Source organism: Ictidomys tridecemlineatus, chromosome 8 (assembly GCF_052094955.1).
Source record: "Ictidomys tridecemlineatus isolate mIctTri1 chromosome 8, mIctTri1.hap1, whole genome shotgun sequence".
In the NCBI taxonomy this organism is placed as follows: domain Eukaryota; kingdom Metazoa; phylum Chordata; class Mammalia; order Rodentia; family Sciuridae; genus Ictidomys; species Ictidomys tridecemlineatus.
This window is the reverse complement of record NC_135484.1, coordinates 777,629-795,589: the sequence shown is the minus strand read 5'-3', so window position 1 is coordinate 795,589 and position 17,961 is coordinate 777,629. Positions and strand designations below refer to the sequence as shown.

At 52.6% G+C, this 17,961-nt stretch overlaps 1 protein-coding gene across 17 annotated transcripts in view; it reads right to left on the bottom strand.

The window, feature by feature from the left end:
• Wdr27 (WD repeat domain 27) overlaps positions 1-17,961 on the bottom strand; it is a 199,069-nt gene that overhangs the window by 120,354 nt on the left and 60,754 nt on the right. For all 17 annotated transcript variants that reach the window (XR_013424649.1, XR_013424650.1, XR_013424648.1 and 14 more), the window contains 2 exons: positions 9,305-9,402; positions 8,097-8,218 (listed from right to left, as the gene is read on the bottom strand). Coding sequence is in view for 6 of the 17 variants with exons in the window: in XM_078018657.1 (XP_077874783.1) it covers positions 8,097-8,218; positions 9,305-9,402 (220 nt within the window). In the remaining 11 variants the exon portion in view is untranslated. The remainder of the gene's footprint in view (positions 1-8,096; positions 8,219-9,304; positions 9,403-17,961) is intronic.

Here is a 17,961-nt window from a genome sequence, read left to right as displayed (position 1 = left end):
GTGCACACGTCAACCCAGCACCTCCAGAGGCTGAGGCAAGAGGATTGCAAGTTGAGGCCAGCCTCAGCAACTTAGCGAGGCCCTGTCTCAAAATAAAAAATGAAAAGGGCTGGGGCTGTAGCTCAGTGGTGTAGCACCCTGGGTTTCAGTCCCACTGCAAGTACATAAAGACATCGTGCCACTGACGTCCGACAATATTTCATTCTTTACAGTCAGAAATCAACACAAACCTCTTACTATAACAATTTCAGAGTCGAACTTGAGAACTTCCACGCACAGTCCTGCTCTGCCCCACAGCCTTTCAGTCTGTGGCAAGCTGTGTGTGTGAATATGGTCCCCAGGAGCACATGGCACAGAGAGGGCAGGCAGCCCTGGCTTGTGCAAACTCAGGCCTCAGAGTCATGTCACCAAGGAAGCCATCCTTGGTGTGCACGCACTGTCCAGCAGCTGAGGCTGTGCACTGAGCAGAGGGAGCATCAACCGTGAGTGGTCATTTTCTCTGTGTGTCATGCCACCAGAGGCATGGCACCGGAGCAGCAGAGGATGACAGAGCAAGGGGTCAGCAGGCCGACATTCCTTTTCCAAGTGAGGGTCACAGCCAGTCAGCACGGCATCCGGGACGCCTCAGTGAGGCCCTGCTTCTGCACCCATCGTCCCACCTAAGACCTGGCAGGTGAGTGCAGAGGCCTGGGCAGCGGGAGGCACCGAGGAGGGGCCCTCAGGTGGCCACCTTCCCTGCTGGTGTCAAAAGACACCCAGAGTGAGACTCAAGGGACGGGCACCTGTGGGACCTCTGGCTGCAAACATGACTCAAGGCCTGGAGCCGGCTAGGGCCCGCCTCCCGCCAGCACCTGGCTGCCCAGCTCTGCAGACAAGCTCCAGGAGGGACGTCCCCAAGCACGTGTGTTTGGAGTCCACCTGGAATGACTCTTCTCGAGCAGCAGGAAGCAGCGGGCCCTGCTCACTGGCACACTTGGCCCGCTTGGGCTCAGCTCTGCCGTCTCACCCCCAGCACCACCTCGCTGGGCCCTCCCCCAGCCCCAGGTGGGAGCTGAGCTCAGGTAGCAAGGCCATGCGAGGCCCACACCTGCAGCGCAGCCTCCCAGGGTGGCCCAGTGACCCTGCACCTGCAGGCCACCTGCTGAGCGCTGCCTGGGAAAGGCACACAGCACAGGAGCTCAAGATAGGAAGCCGGAGGCAGAGAGAGCCGTCAACTGCCTGGGAAGAGAGCTTCACAGCCTGTCCACCTGATGGACGGTGAGGAGGAAGAAACCCCCGCAGGAAGGACAGGAATGCACAACACAAGGCACACGTGAGGTGAACCCACCGCCCCGCGGCAGGCACGGCACTCACGCCAGCCCACAAAGGCTCAGGAAGACCTCTGCAGGAGCATCCCAAGGACAGCAGGGCCTCCTTCTTCAGAAGGCTGAGTGGAGTGGGTGGCACGTGCACAGAGCCTGAGCAGAAATGGTCCTGAAACACAGCTGAGGTGGACGTGCAAAATGCAGACTTCACTATGCTGAGTAACACGGCCTCCAGGTTCCCACAGCCACTGTGGGTAGACAGTAAGGGGGACTGACAAGATGGCAGCCCAAGTGGGAGAGGGAACGAACACACTTCCCTCGCTATTAAAAAATTGAGAAGCCTTGAACGAATTAGAAGCAATTAACTAGGTTGAGCCATGGGCATCCATGGAGACCTAGAGCTGATAGCTAGAAAAAGTGCATTATTTTGTATAAGTGTGTAATACCTATTTTAAAAACAAGCCAGAGGTCAAGTTTTCCACTGAATACAAAATCTCAGAAGATATGGGAACATCAGCACTAACAGAATCCACGCTCTGCACGCCTGTCCTCACGTCTGCAACAAACAGAGGATGAAGACACCTCCCACACAGAGACCTCAAAGCACACCCCAGATCCTAGTCTGGTGAACATGGGAACTCATGCCGCGTGACAGGAAGAGTGCGGGCCGAGCGAGCTGCGCGTTGAAGGCCTGTCCTCAGGCGCTGCGGACGCTCCTCCTCAGGAAGCAGCCAGCTCTTCTTCCTGCACACCCGTCCCAGAGCACTGCAGCCGAGCTGAGGAGGTGAGGAGGCCATCTGCACGCCTGGGGCCCACCCAGGCAGCCGCCTACTGTTGGGAGCCGGCGACCGCACCCTGAAAATGGCGCTGGCCTCCTGCTTCTGATGACTCAGCGGTTAGAGTTGTTAGAGGTAAACAACTCCTTGTAGGGCTGTGGGGCTGGGCTCTGGCCTGCTTCCGCTGCGCTGTACCTATTGGACTCCTCCACGTGGTGCTGGTTCATTGGCGGGGCTGGGTACTTAAGCTAGGGCAGACGGACCGCTGGCGCGCGCGCGCTTTCTTCTCTTGTTCCTGTTTTCTCATCATGATCCAAAGGTCCTGAGTAAACTGCTGAAAGAAGAATCCTGCGTCGTGTTTCCTTTGCCGGCGAGGGGTCACGACAGTTGGCGGCTCGTACGGGGAAGAATATTCCTCGAACCCAGGATCCAGAACTTTCAGCAGTCAGGGTGGTGCACCGGTAAGTTCCCAGGTAAAGTGGGAATCCGCAAGCAAATAGCGGGATGCTCCTCTGTAAATAAAGAGAGAGCGGGGGAAAAATAATAGAATGGGACGCTCCTCTGTAGATAAAGAGAGAGCGGGGCTTTTGTACTTTCACTTTCTTCATAGTTCTGAAAACATTATGGGTGTTACTTCTTCAAGCCCAATTTTTTTGGCCCTGGAAGGGCTGTTGCGTTCAAAAGGACTTGGGGTGGAGCAGAGTACTTTGCGGATGTTTTTAAGAGAAGCTGATATAGCGGCTCCTTGGTTTGTTTTTTCGGGGAGTCTTACGATTCCCAGCTGGGACAGATTAGGGAGAGATCTGGATTTCGCTAATGAGCAAGGTACTTTAGAGGGTGGCGTTATACCACTTTGGAAGTTGGTTAGAGGATGTATAGCAGACGGTAAATGCCAGGAAGCTGTGGGTGAGGGTCAGGCCGTTCTTGAACAACTACATGAGGAAAAATCTGAGGGGTCACATAGCGAAGTGGCAGAGAGTATTAAGAGTAAGAGTGGAGAAAAGGCAAAGAGCCTGAAAATAAAAATAGGAGAAGGCTCTATCCAGACTTGACCGAACTAAAAACACCCGAGGACACAAGTGGCTCGGAGAGTTCTGAGGACCTTGATGTATTGTTGCAGCAACTACGTAAGATAAAAATGAAAAGGAAAAAAAGGGAGACACAAAGCATGAAAGCCTACCGTGAGAAGGGGGATAAATCTAATTCTGAAGAGGAGGTTGAGAATTTAGAAGAAGATGCAGTGCCTGTTGCATCGCCCTCATATGTGGGGGGAGTCCAAAGCTCCGGGAGAACTTTTCATGCACAGGTTTGGAGAACAGTTAATACAGACATGGGACTAGCGTACCCGGTTTTTCAGGACGCTGATAGGGGAAGACACCATGAGCCTTTAGATTTTAAAATAATTAAAACCTTGGCAGAATCCGTTCGCACTTATGGTATAGATGCTGCCTTCACTCTTACTCAGGTGGAGGGGCTTACCAGATTTTGCATGACCCCCTCAGATTGGGCTAGTCTGGTGCTTGCTTGTGTCTCCCCAGGCAAATATTTGGACTGGAGAGCATTTATGCTAGAGGGCGCGGTAGAGCAGGCGGCCCAAAATCATGGGGCAGGACGCCCCGCCTGGGATAAAGATATGCTTTTAGGGCAGGGCAGGTTTGCCAATCAACAGACGGGATATCCTCCTGATTGGATTGTCCTAATTGTGTCATTTTGCATCATCCTTCTTCTGTGGGCGTAGATCCTCGTGGTTTGCGGCCTTTGGCTATACGGCGGATGGATGTCACTCATGTTCCCGACTTTGGCAAACTTAAATATGTCCATGTGTCTGTAGATACTTGTTCTGGCATTATCCATGCTTCTGCTTTGTCTGGTGAAAAGGCTGGAAATGTTATCACGCATTGCCTGGAGGCCTGGGCAGCCTGGGGATTACCACAGACCATTAAGACGGGCAACGGTCCAGCGTATACTGGACGACAATTTTCTTCCTTTTGCAACCAGATGGGTATCCAGCTTGTCCATGGTTTACCCTACAATCCACAAGGTCAGGGTATTGTAGAGCGCGCTCATAAGACTCTAAAAGAGATGTTAATAAAACAAAAAGGGGGAATTGGCTTAGGCCACACCCCGAAAGAGCGCCTCTCCCTGGCTCTATTCACTATTAATTTTTTGAATCTGGACATCCAAGGGCGCTCTGCTGCGACTAGGCACTGTTCGCCCTCTGCCCCAAACTTTGGGCACGTTAAGTGGAAAGATGTACTTTCTGGACAATGGTATGGGCCTGATCCCGTGCTGGCATGGGCACGAGGTTCTGTTTGTGTTTTCCCACAGGACCGAACGGAACCGTTGTGGGTGCCAGAGCGCCTCGTGCGGAAAGTTCCTCAAGCTCCGTCAGGAAGGAAGAATGAAGATGAACAAGATGAGGTGCTTGGTGCTTCTCCTGATGGCGATCGGACATGAGGTCGTCTGGACTGCAGAACAACTCCTCTGGGCGGTGGTAAAGACGTGGCCATATCCATTGCCCGTTACTTCTCAGGCTGGTGTACTTCCATCTTTCTTCACTACTAATGGCTCTGCCACCATGGATTGACCAACCTTGCCTATGGACACTGTAGCAGCTATTGATAACTTTTCTACTGTTTCATTATTTGACACATCGTGTTTCTCTGTACATGTTAATTACTCTGATTCTGTACCTTGTATTATGTTAACCAATCAATCTTTGGGCTGGTTTGATAGTGACGGTTCTCGGGGCTCAAATGGTAATGCTACTGTAATCAATGGTGTTTTTCCTGCTAAGGTATTGAGAGCCAATACTTCTATTCCTCAACAACCAGCATTGTTGCCCCGTAGTAAAGCCACAAAAACCAGTTCACCAGCTTGGACTGGATGTCAGGGCTCATTGACCCCTCAGTTTATTAATTCTAACAAAACCTTTACCTTTCCTTTAACAACCACCTACAAGAATGTTATTGATGATGATAATTTGTCTGTATTATTGCAAAGAAACAAAAGAGACTTTGATATAACTGCAGCCATTGTGGCAGCCGTTGCAGCGTCTGCTGTTGCGGCGGCCACTGCCGCCGCGGCTCTCGCCACTGCTGTGCTTACTGCAGATGCTGTGAACAAGCTTGTGGATTCTGCTGCAACAGCCATGGAGACTCAGACTATGATGAATTAACATCTACATCATGACACTGTGCTTCTCAACCAGCGGGTAGATCTACTACAAGACCAAGTGAACATTTTGACACGAGTCCATATTGCTCCTGTGAAAGATGTAATATCCTGTGAAAGACTTGTTTAAGTCTTTTAGTTTCTTGAAGCATTGGGCAGGCATGGGTGCGTTGGCTGTAGTCCTAGTACTTGCCATTGGATTGTGCCTGTGGTGTCTGGTTCGTATGCGCAAGCAGCAGCAGGTGCAGAATCTTATGCTCATACAAGCCTTGGCCGCTTTGGAGGCAGGACAGTTCCCTCACGCATGGCTCACCATGCTCAAGTGATCGACACAGCACAGGGTGCGAGGCAAGGCACTGCACTTGGGAGCTCTAGGTTTGAGTCCCAAGGAGAGCATGTCCTATTGCATGCAGGTTTGACGCGTCCACACCCCGCCCCACGAAAAAAGGCGTCGGCTGATACGGAGTCAGGTCTGGGGAAGGGCCCTCCTTAGGGCTGAGCCATACTATGCAGCCATTCTGCACAGTGGGATAGGACCTCTACTTTTACCTGTTGCTTGTAAAACAGAAAGGGGGAACTGTTGGGAGCCGGCGACCGCACCCTGAAAATGGCGCTGGCCTCCTGCTTCTGATGACTCAGCGGTTAGAGTTGTTAGAGGTAAACAACTCCTTGTAGGGCTGTGGGGCTGGGCTCTGGCCTGCTTCCGCTGCGCTGTACCTATTGGACTCCTCCACGTGGTGCTGGTTCATTGGCGGGGCTGGGTACTTAAGCTAGGGCAGACGGACCGCTGGCGCGCGCGCGCTTTCTTCTCTTGTTCCTGTTTTCTCATCATGATTCAAAGGTCCTGAGTAAACTGCTGAAAGAAGAATCCTGCGTCATGTTTCCTTTGCCGGCGAGGGGTCACGACAGCCTACAGCAGACACACCCTGGACCACGAAGCCGCTGACCAGCGGGCCCCCGGCTGCGAATGCCGGGAGCTGCCAGCTCCACTGCTCGTGCACAGCAGGGCTGGCCTGGCCTCCCCCAGCGCCCAGCAGGGTGCAGCTCAGCCCCTGAGGAAGCCTCAAGATGAGCCACGGAAAGGAACCGACCCAGGGAAGGAATGGGCCCACGCAGCAGGGCTGGGCCAGCGTCACCCAGCCTCCCCAGGACCCGCTGCTGGGGACTCGCCAAGTGGCACTTGCTCCCAAGACAGTGTGAGCTGAGGGGGAAGGAGCCTGAGACTCTTCACTTGAGAACATGGAAATCAGGCCATCTGACCCCGTTTGGAGGTGGCCGGCACAGGCTGCAGAGCCTCCCTGCCTCCCACGGCCACAGCCCTCAGCTTCTCCACACGGACGCTCCATTTGGAAGTCATTTACAACTGCTCGTCCTGGACTGTGGGCCAAAGAGTCCTCTGCAGGACAGTGCTCTGGGGAAAGGCCACTGAGGAGGGGGTATCCTGCCACAGGCACCGGGCACTCGGTGAGGCTCACCCCGACTCTGCCCGGAGCGCCGCCTAGCACCTGGTAGAAACCGCGTTCCCACCTCGCCAGGCGTCCCTGTGGAGACCTGGACGGGCGCTCACAGCCAGCTCCGGCGTCCTGTGCCCACAGTGCCCCTTGCACACTGCGGGGAGGCAGCTCTGGACAGACCCCGACCCAACCGCCCTCAGCGGCCAGGCCAGCCACCTCTGAGCACCAACTGTATGCCAGGAAGGCACGGATCCAAGCCTTCCCCCACACTCCCAGGCTGGTCAGCAGTGTGAACTGGTGGCAAAGTGACAGTCAAGTCTGCCACCCAGAGACAGACTCCTCGGACCTGGACATGGATGGCCCAGGCCATAGAGCAGAGATGGAAAGCAGAGAGCAGGCACACTGGGACTGACCCCTGGAAAGCGCCGGGGATACCCAGCACATGGCCACCCTGCTCAGTGGGCAGGGCCCTGGAACTAGAGCTCAGAAGCCAGTGGCAGCCCATGACAGCCTTCCCCAGGTCTGGACCAGTGCCAGGTTGCCCAGCCTGAGCCCAGAGGGTCCAGCCCAGCCCCCGAGGAACCCACAGATGAGCCACGGGAAGGGACGGGCCTGCTGGGTCTGGCTTCTGTCCTTAAGGGTCCAGGAGCCTCTGCTGGCAGGAGGTGCCAAGAGTCCCGAGGATGGGTTGCCTGGGCGTGGGGACAGGGAGACGGAGAGGGAGCCAGGCCACCCCCCACGAGACCCCATGAGATCGCTCCCCTGCCGAGGTTTGTCTGGGCCCTGGGGTAACAGGTCAAATGTCAAGGCCTAAAATAGTGATTCATACGAGTTACACTGAAATTGGCAGCAGTTCCGAAATTACATCCTAATACTTTGTTTATTAAGAACTAAAGCTCCTAATGTTACAAACAACGTACTGGATTCTTCCGCTTTTCCGCGTTGTGATCAGCACCCCTGAGGAGAACAACTCAGAAAAGGAAACGTTTGTGGGGGCTCATGGGTTCAAAGATTCGGTTCGTGTTCAAACAGTCTGTGTTTCTTGCCTGAAGTGAGGCAGACACATCATGGGGAGGCTTGTGGAGGAAGGCTGCTCAGCCTGGCCGCCAGGAGACGGGCAGGAACCAGGGACAGATGTAGCCAGGGCACAGCCCTAGGACCCACCTCCTCCAGCCACGCCCCACCTGACCATACGACCACCCTGCAGTCCAAGTCCATTCAAATCACTAATCCACCAGACGGCCGCTCACAATGAGCTCGCTGTCCCCGGTCACCACTGCCTAAGAGACCCACCTCTGAGTCTTGCTGGACTGAGGACCAGGCTTCCCACACAGGCTTTTCCGGGGACACTAAAGATCCCAACCGTAACGTGTGTGTCCAGAACTTACTTTATTCTGACAGATCTGATGGATGGGCCGTGAATGGGCTTCTGCTATCACTGCAGCACTGCAGCCGGTGTTGAGGTCGAAAACTTGCAAAGTCCTGTTGCGGCCAGCTGTGAGGACCACATCTGCAGCAGCTGAGTTAGGGAGCCTGCACGGTGGCCCGGCCCACAGGGAGGCACAGCTCTGTGCACACCCGGGGGTGCACGTTCTGGGGAGGCGCAGCTCTGCTCAGTGGACTGACTGACCAGAACCTCTGCAGCTCCACAGGGAAGTCCTCCCAGCACAGCCCCACTCGGCCGGCCCCCAGGTGTACACAGGAGCAGAGGGTGCTGCTGGGAGATGGGAGACGGCAGAGGAGCATGTTCTGCAGTTGGCCTTGGTCTACCTCGGCCAGACTGAGTGGACGTGTCCAGGAAATGTCCAGATCAGCTAGAGGTGGAAACGTGGGCAGTCTGAATACAGACCAGATGAGACCGCTGCGGGGCACAGCCACATGGGGGGCAGCACCTGGAGCAGCCCAGACCCACACGTCCAGAGAGCACAGGCGCCGTCTGAGTGGACAGGCGAGGGGCCATGTGTGCATACAGGGATCGAGTGACCACCCACACTCCCCAGCGTCTCCCCGAGCACTGTGGCGGACCTGCCGGGCAGAAGCCGGGGCCCAGGCCGGCACACACAGACGGCACAGCTGAGGTGCGAGCCGCGGGGGCCCCTGCTGCCAGGGCTCCCTCTTCCCCTTCCACAGGACCCGGGGCGGAGCCCCACACTCCAGCTTCATGGCGTTCCCGCAGACCCCACAACGTCTCCCCAGGCCTGGGGAAGGAAGCGCACCTGGAACCCTCAGCCTGTGTCTGAATGAACTAGAGCCTTTACCCATGAGGAGATCTGATTCTAAGTGAATAAAACCAATTTTTTTGATTAAAAGTGACGACATTACCCATACACAGCCCGAGTCGAAGCTTGGACTCGACGGTGCACTCTGCGGGAGCAGCAGCTCGGGGTCTGGCAGCCCTCCCGCGAGGGCCTGGTCTGCTCCAGGACCTGTCCTGACAGCTGCCCCCTGGAAAGCCCCACACTGAGAGGAACATCACCGTCGTCCAGTCGCTGCCAAGAGCGTCAGTGCCCCGAGAACGGCCCCGAGCAGCCTGTGCCGCACAGCACCAGACATCGGAGCTCACTGGCTGGCAGCTGGAAGACCCAGACAAGGATACGGGAGTAGAAGTCGTTCACCGCTGACAAGCTGGTCACCTCAGTGGCCCCCCGGGTGGACAGCCTGAGGACACACTCGTACCTGCTCCTGGGCTTATACCTGGAAGGAAAGTAAAGAGGTCACCTGTTTCCTCCCTCCACAGCTACCCAGCCAGCTTTGCCACGCCAGAAGGCTCACCGGGCTCTCGGCACCTAGCAAGGCTGGGTGTCCCTGGGTCCTGGCAGCAGGGACCCTCGTCTCCTTTAGAAAGGGCCTTTGGTTTCTATTGAGAAACCCCAGCTTTTCCTCTAGGAAAACTTTGTGAAGACAACATCTCATATGCCTAAAGTAACTCATTCCCAAATAGGACAAGTGACTTTGTCCCCGTATTCCAAAAGGAGCCCGCATGCTTCCCCAGCGCCAGCCAGGTAGAGAGCACCTGTGTGCGACTTGAACCCCCCCGCGGGGCTCTTTCCCGAGGAGCACATACGCAGCGCGGGTGGCTTTCACAGATACAGGGTCTAGGTCCCCAGAAGTACCTCCCAAAGTCAGGCACCAGCAGAAACCCAGGAGGTGGTCCCAGCAAGGCCATAGCTGAGCAGGCACAAGGCAAAAAGGACATCAGAGGAAGAGCCAGGCCGGGCCAGGGCAGACGTCCTGCCGCCCGGGGCCTGGGTGTGGACACACTCAGCAACAGCAATGGAGGAGGCCATCAGGGACAGCACAGAACCTGGGAGGGTGGGGACAACGGAGCAGGCCAGGGGAGTGACCTGCAGGGACAAGCTGTGAGCCACCTAGCCCAGGGACAGGCCCCAGAGCCACCAACGCAGGGTTTGAGGGACTCAGGGAGAACAGCCACACACTGAGAGACAAACTGAGGCCAATCTCAGGAGAGACTTGGGGAAGAATGTCCAAATTATTATGATAAAAACTGCCTGACAAATACAGAAGATGATTAGAAACCATTTTGAAAATGTACACTCCCGTGAAAGAGAAAACAGCAGGATGTAAAATCAACTCCTAGACACATGTGATCTGCCCAGAGGGAACCAAGGGACACACAGGGTGAACAGAGCAATGTCAAGCAATGAAATGGGGGACACTGTCCGGAGCCTTCCGACCAAGGAGAGCCAGGACCAATGCTTCTCAGCCGAGTTCCTCAAGACCTTCAGAGAAGGTTAACACCAGATTATTCCATGAAATACAAAAGGAGGGAACCCTTCCAAATTCATTCCATGAAGCTAATATCACCCTGATACCAAAACCAGACAGAGACACATCAAGGAATGAAAACTTCAGACCCGTATCCCTGATGAACATAGATGCGAAAATTCTCACTCAAATTCTGGCAAATCACATACAAAAACATTAAAAAGATAGTAGTGCACCACAATCAAGTGAGGTACACCCAGGGACACAATGTTGGTTCAACATATGGAAATCAATAAATGTAATTCATCACATCAATAGACTTAAAAGCAAGAATCATGATCATCTCAATACATTCAGAGAAAGCATTTGACAAAATACAGCACCCTTCATGTTCAAAACACTAGAAAACTAGGGATAGTAGGAACGTACCTCAACACTGTAAAAGCTATTTATGCTAAGCCCAAGGCCAGCATCATTCTAAATGGAGAAAAATTGAAAGCGTCCCCTCCAAACACTGGAACAAGATGTATTCAACATAGTCCTTGAAACTCTAGCCAGGGCAAGCAAACAGATGAAAGAAATTAAAGGGATATACATAGGAAAAGATGAACTAAAACTAACACTATTTGCTGACAACATGATTTGATACTTAGAGGATCCAAAAAATTCCACCAGAAAACTTCTAAAATAAATAAACAAATTCAGCAAAGTAGCAGGATGTAAAATCAATACCCACAAATCAAATGCATTTCTATAAATCAGTGATGAATCCTCTGAAATAGAAATTTGGAAAACTACCCCATTCACAATAGCCTCAAAAAAAAAAAATCTTGGGAATCAATTTAACAAAAGAAGTGAAAGACCTCTACAAATGAAAACTACAGAACACTACAGAAGGAAACTGAAGAAGACCTTAGAAGATGCAAAGATCTCCCATGTTCTTGGGTAGGAAGAATTAACATTGTCAAAATTGCCATACTACCAAAAGAGTTATACAGATTCAATGTGATTCCAACTAAAATCCCAATTTCATTCCTCATAGAAACAGAAAAAGCAGTCGTGAAATTCATTTGGAAAAACAAGAGACCCAGAATAGCCAAAGCGATTCTTATCAAGAAGAGTGAAGCAGGAGGCATCACTATACTACAAAACTATAGTAACAAAAACGGCATGGTACTGGCACCAAAATAGACATGTAGACCAATGGTACAGCATAGAAGACACAGAGAAAAGCCCACACAAATACAGTTGTCTCACTCTAGACAAAGGGGCCAAAAACATACACTGGAGAAAGACAGCCTCTTCAACAAATGGTACTGACAAAACTAGAAATCCATACGTAGCAAAATGAAATTAAACTCCTCTCTCACCCTACACAAGACTCAACTCAAAGTAGATCAAGGACCCAGCAATTAGACCAGAGACCCTGTGCCTAACTGAAGAAAAAGTAAATCCAAATCTTCATCATGTCAGATTAGGCCCAAACTTTCTTAACAAGTCACCTAAAGTACAAGAAATAAAATCAAGAATCAATAAATGGGATGGATTCAAACTAAAAAGCTTCTTCTCAGAGCTAGGGATGTGGCTCAGCACTGGGTTTGATCCTCAGCACCACATAAAAATAAATAAAAAAATAAAGGCACTGTGTCCCACTACAACATAGACATATATAACCAAGGGGGTGAAGAGAGAGCCTGCAGAGTGGCAGAACCTCTTCACTACACACACATCAGATAGAGCACTAATCTCCAGGATATATATAAAGAACTCAAAAAACACCAAAAAAGCAAATAACCCAATCAATGAATGGGCTAAGGAACTAAAGAGACTCTTCTCAGAAGATGATATACAATTAATCAACAAACATTTGAAAAAAATTAATGACTCTATTAATTAGAGAAATGCAAGTCAAAACTACTCTAAGATTTCATCTCATTCTAGTCAGAATGGCAGCTATTAAGAATATAAGCAACAATAAGTGGGGGAAGAGGCACACTCATACACTGCTGGTGGGACTGCAAATTGGTGCGACCATTATTGAAAGCAGTATGGAGATTCCTTGGAAAACTTGGAATGGAACCACCATTTGACCTAAACTATCCCACTCCTCAGGCTATACCCAAAGGACTTAAAATCAGCATACAACAGTGATGCAGCCATGTCAATATTTATAATATCACAATTCATAATAGCCAAACTGTGGAAGCAACCTAGATGCCCTTCAATAGATGAATGGATAAAGAAACTGTGGTATACATACACAATGGAGTACTACTCATCATTAAAAGAGAATAAAATCATGGCATTTGCAGGTAAATGGATGGAGTTGAAGAATATCATGCTAAGTAAAGTAAGTCAATCCTCCAAAATAAAAGGCCAAATGTTCTCTCTGATAAATGATGCTGGTCCCTATGGGGGTGGGGGCATGGGATGAGTGAAGGAACTCTGGATTGGGCAAAGGGGAGGGAGGGAGGGAGAAGAGGGGTAATGGGGGTAGGAAAGATAGTAGAATGAGACAAACATCATTTCCCTAGGTACATGTATGATTGCAAGGATAGTGGGACTCCACTTACAACCAGAGAATGAAAAACTGTGCTCCATTTGTGCACAGTGAATCAATGTGCATTCTACTGTCATGCATAACTAATTAAAACAAATTTAATACAATAAAATAATTTAAAAAATTTTAAAAAGCAGAACATATTTGTTTAATTTGGAAAGTGTGTAAAATCAGGGGACTGTTCAAATTAGGACGGCCTTTCAGAAAGAGGGCGGGAAAGCCCAGGAGACACGGGTGAGCGAGGGACCCCTGCAGGAAGGCCAGTGGGATGTGCCGGGAGCTACGCACAGGCAGGGCCTCCTTGGTCGCGTGTAGAAATAAAGCATAAAGATCGTGTTAGGGTCAATGTTTCCTGATTTTCTGTGCTGCCAGCTGGGTTGTAGGTTTTGATTATTTACTTTGAGCCTGCATCTGCTTTCTACCTGAGAGAAGTACCTAGGAAGTGCCAGTTCGCTCCTTGAATGAAGTTTCAAGGGGCTGCCACCTGCAGTGGTAATGGCAGTAGAAGGAGCACAGGTGGTCTGCAGGACCTAGGTGTCCAGCATCTCAGTCAGACCACCCATGTCAGGGGTCACATACGCAGCACTCAGCAATGGTCAGGAAGAGCACCCACTGTGGAATCCACTTCTCCCTCACCATCAGTTCAGATGCAGCCAGCAGGGGCTGCCAGTTGTAGCAGCCAACATTTCCTGATTTGGGACAGATTGGATGACATGGGATGGGATGGGATGGCATGGGAGGGGAGGGGATGGGATGGGATGACATGGGTTGGGATGGCATGGGAGGGGAGGGGATGGGATGACATGGGTTGGGATGGCATGGGAGGGGAGGGGATGGGATGGGATGGCATGGGAGGGGATGGGATGGGATGGGATGACATGGGTTGGGATGGCATGGGAGGGGAGGGGATGGGATGGGATGACATGGGTTGGGATGGCATGGGAGGGGAGGGGATGGGATGGGATGACATGGGTTGGGATGGCATGGGAGGGGAGGGGATGGGATGACATGGGTTGGGATGGCATGGGAGGGGAGGGAATGGGATGACATGGGATGGGATGATATGGGGTGGGATGACATGAGGAGATGGGATGATATGGGATGGGATGACATGAGGAGATGGGATGACATGGGATGGGATGATATGGGATGGGATGACATGAGGAGATGGGATACATGAGGAGATGGGATGACATGAGGAGATGGGATGACATGGGATGGGATAACATGAGGAGATGGGATGACATGGGATGGGATGATATGGGATGGGATGACATGAGGAGATGGGATACATGAGGAGATGGGATGACATGAGGAGATGGGATGACATGGGATGGGATGATATGGAATGGGATGACATGGGATGGGATGATATGGGATGGGATGACATGGGATGGGATGATATGGGATGGGATGACTTGGGATGGGATGATATGGGAGGGGATGACATGAGGAGATGGGATGACATGGGATGGGATGACATGGGAGGGGATGACATGGGATGGGATGATATGGGTTGGATGATATGGGATGGGATGACATGGGATGGGATGATATGGGATGGGATGACATGGGATGGGATGATATGGGATGGGATGACATGAGGAGATGGGATACATGAGGAGATGGGATGACATGGGATGGGATGATATGGAATGGGATGACATGGGATGGGATGACATGAGGAGATGGGATGGGATGATATAGGATGGATGATATGGGATGGGATGATATGGGATGGGATGACATGGGAGGGGAGGGGATGGGATGGGATGACATGGGTTGGGATGACATGGGAGGGGAGGGGATGATATGGGAGGGGATGACATGAGGAGATGGGATGACATGGGATGGGATGACATGGGATGGGATGACATGGGATGGGATGATATGGGATGGGATGGGATGATATGGGATGGGATGACATGGGATGGGATGACATGAGGAGATGGGATGGGATGATATGGGATGGATGATATGGGATGAGATGACATGGGATGGGATGACAGGGTTGGATGACATGGGAGGGGAGGGGTTGGGATGACATGGGAAGGGATGGGATGGGATGACATGACATGAGATGGGATGACATGGGAGGGGATGACATGGGTTGGATGACATGGGAGGGGAGGGGTTTGGATGACATGGGAAGGGATGGAATGGGATGACATGACATGGGAGGGGACAGGATGGGATAAGATGGTAAAGAACAAGAAAGGTCCCACTCTGATCTTCAAAATGGCTGAGGGGTAGGTGAGGCGTAGCAAGCTAGGAGTACAAAGGTGTCTTCAGTGATGGGACAGGGACTTAGTAGCTTTTTACCCTGACTCAGGTCATTTGGCCTGCTGATGAGGACGCAATTGTCCCACCTCTTATAACAAACAAGTTTAAGCAAAAATACAGCCACTCATGCCCACAGGTCTAGATTAATCCAAACAGTCATTTATAAGTTACTCATGAGGATAAGTTTTACCTGTGTTTGAAAAGAAGTTTTACTCTCAAAAAAAAGTAAAATACTTTCCTTATATAAGAATGGAAACACAGAAATACAGAAAGAAAAGACAATATGTTTCTTTATGACATCTTAATGTTTCAATGACATTTTAAATGTTAAATTGGATTCATACTAAAAACCATGTTGAGGCTATATTCACTTAAAAACATGAAAAATATTTCTCAATATCATTAAATATTCTTCAAAAACAACACTTAGATCTTTGCATTGAGCCACACAAGATGAATACACCCTTGGCTGTGCCTGGCGTTTGGGGCCTCCACATTGTGAGAGCTAAGCGTAAACATCCTTGGTATCCTCTTTTCATGTCTGTGGCCAGGTAAATGTCTGAAAGAGGAGCCCTGGGGCACAACTCTGTGGCAGAGTGTTACACACCCACCTCCCTGGGAAGCTCCAACTCTGCACTCAGGAACACTGGCTTTATCACTTTGTAAAATTTTGCAAATACATAGAAGAAAAATGCATATTTCACTGTGGTTTTTCTTTGCATTCTTTTGATAACTCTGGTATTGACTCAGCTCTACTCACAAGGGCCAAGATATCCATCAGGGATGGAGGGAAAGGAAAGTGCAGAGCATTCACACAGCAGAATGCAACCAACCCTAAGGAAAGGCAAGTCGGTCCTGGCGACTGGATGGGTGGACATGAAGCCACCATGCCAGCGGGAGATGAGTCACTCAGACAGGAAGAGAGAGTGTGTGATTCCACTCAGAGAGGTATTCAGCCCTCACAGGGCAGACAGAATAACAAGAGCCAGGACCACGGAGTTTCAGGTACACAGGGAAATGAGCTCCAGAGACCTGGAACTCACCAGTTGGCCACCTGCAGGTGCCCCGACACCTAGGAGGGCAGGTCTCCTGGGACATCACCCACCCACAGGTGCCCCGACACTTAGGAGGGCGGGTCTCCTGGGACATCACCCACCCACAGGTGCCCCGACACCTAGGAGGGCGGGTCTCCTGGGACATCACCCACCCACAGGTGCCCCGACACCTAGGAGGGCGGGTCTCCTGGGACATCACCCACCCACAGGTGCCCCGACACCTAGGAGGGCAGGTCTCCTGGGACATCACCCACCCACAGGTGCCCCGACACCTAGGAGGGCAGGTCTCCTGGGACATCACCCACCCACAGGTGCCCCGACACCTAGGAGGGCGGGTCTCCTGGGACATCACCCACCCGCAGGTGCCCCGACACCTAGGAGGGCGGGTCTCCTGGAACATCACCCACCCACAGGTGCCCCGACACCTAGGAGGGCGGGTCTCCTGGGACATCACCCACCCACAGGTGCCCCGACACCTAGGAGGGCGGGTCTCCTGGGACATCACCCACCCACAGGTGCCCCGACACCTAGGAGGGCAGGTCTCCTGGGACATCACCCACCCGCAGGTGCCCCGACACCTAGGAGGGCAGGTCTCCTGGGACATCACCCACCCGCAGGTGCCCCGACACCTAGGAGGGCAGGTCTCCTGGGACATCACCCACCCACAGGTGCACCTACACCTAGGAGGGCAGGTCTCCTGGGACATCAGCCACCCACAGGTGCACCTACACCTAGGAGGGCGGGTCTCCTGGGACATAAGCCACCCGCAGGTGCCCCGACACCTAGGAGGGCGGGTCTCCTGGGACATCACCCACCCACAGGTGCACCTACACCTAGGAGGGCAGGTCTCCTGGGACATCACCCACCCACAGGTGCACCTACACCTAGGAGGGCAGGTCTCCTGGGACATCACCCACCCACAGGTGCACCTACACCTAGGAGGGCAGGTCTCCTGGGACATCACCCACCCACAGGTGCCCCGACACCTAGGAGGGCAGGTCTCCTGGGACATCACCCACCCACAGGTGCCCCGACACCTAGGAGGGTGGGTCTCCTGGGACATCAGCCACCCACAGGTGCCCCGACACCTAGGAGGGCAGGTCTCCTGGGACATTACCCACCCACAGGTGCACCTACACCTAGGAGGGCGGGTCTCCTGGGACATCACCCACCCACAGGTGCCCCGACACCTAGGAGGGCAGGTCTCCTGGGACATCACCCACCCACAGGTGCACCTACACCTAGGAGGGCAGGTCTCCTGGGACATCACCCACCCACAGGTGCCCCGACACCTAGGAGGGCAGGTCTCCTGGGACATCACCCACCCACAGGTGCCCCGACACCTAGGAGGGCAGGTCTCCTGGGACATCACCCACCCACAGGTGCCCCGACACCTAGGAGGGCAGGTCTCCTGGGACATCACCCACCCACAGGTGCCCCGACACCTAGGAGGGCGGGTCTCCTAGGACATCACCCACCCACAGGTGCCCCGACACCTAGGAGGGCAGGTCTCCTGGGACATCACCCACCCACAGGTGCCCCGACACCTAGGAGGGCAGGTCTCCTGGGACATCACCCACCCACAGGTGCACCTACACCTAGGAGGGCAGGTCTCCTGGGACATCACCC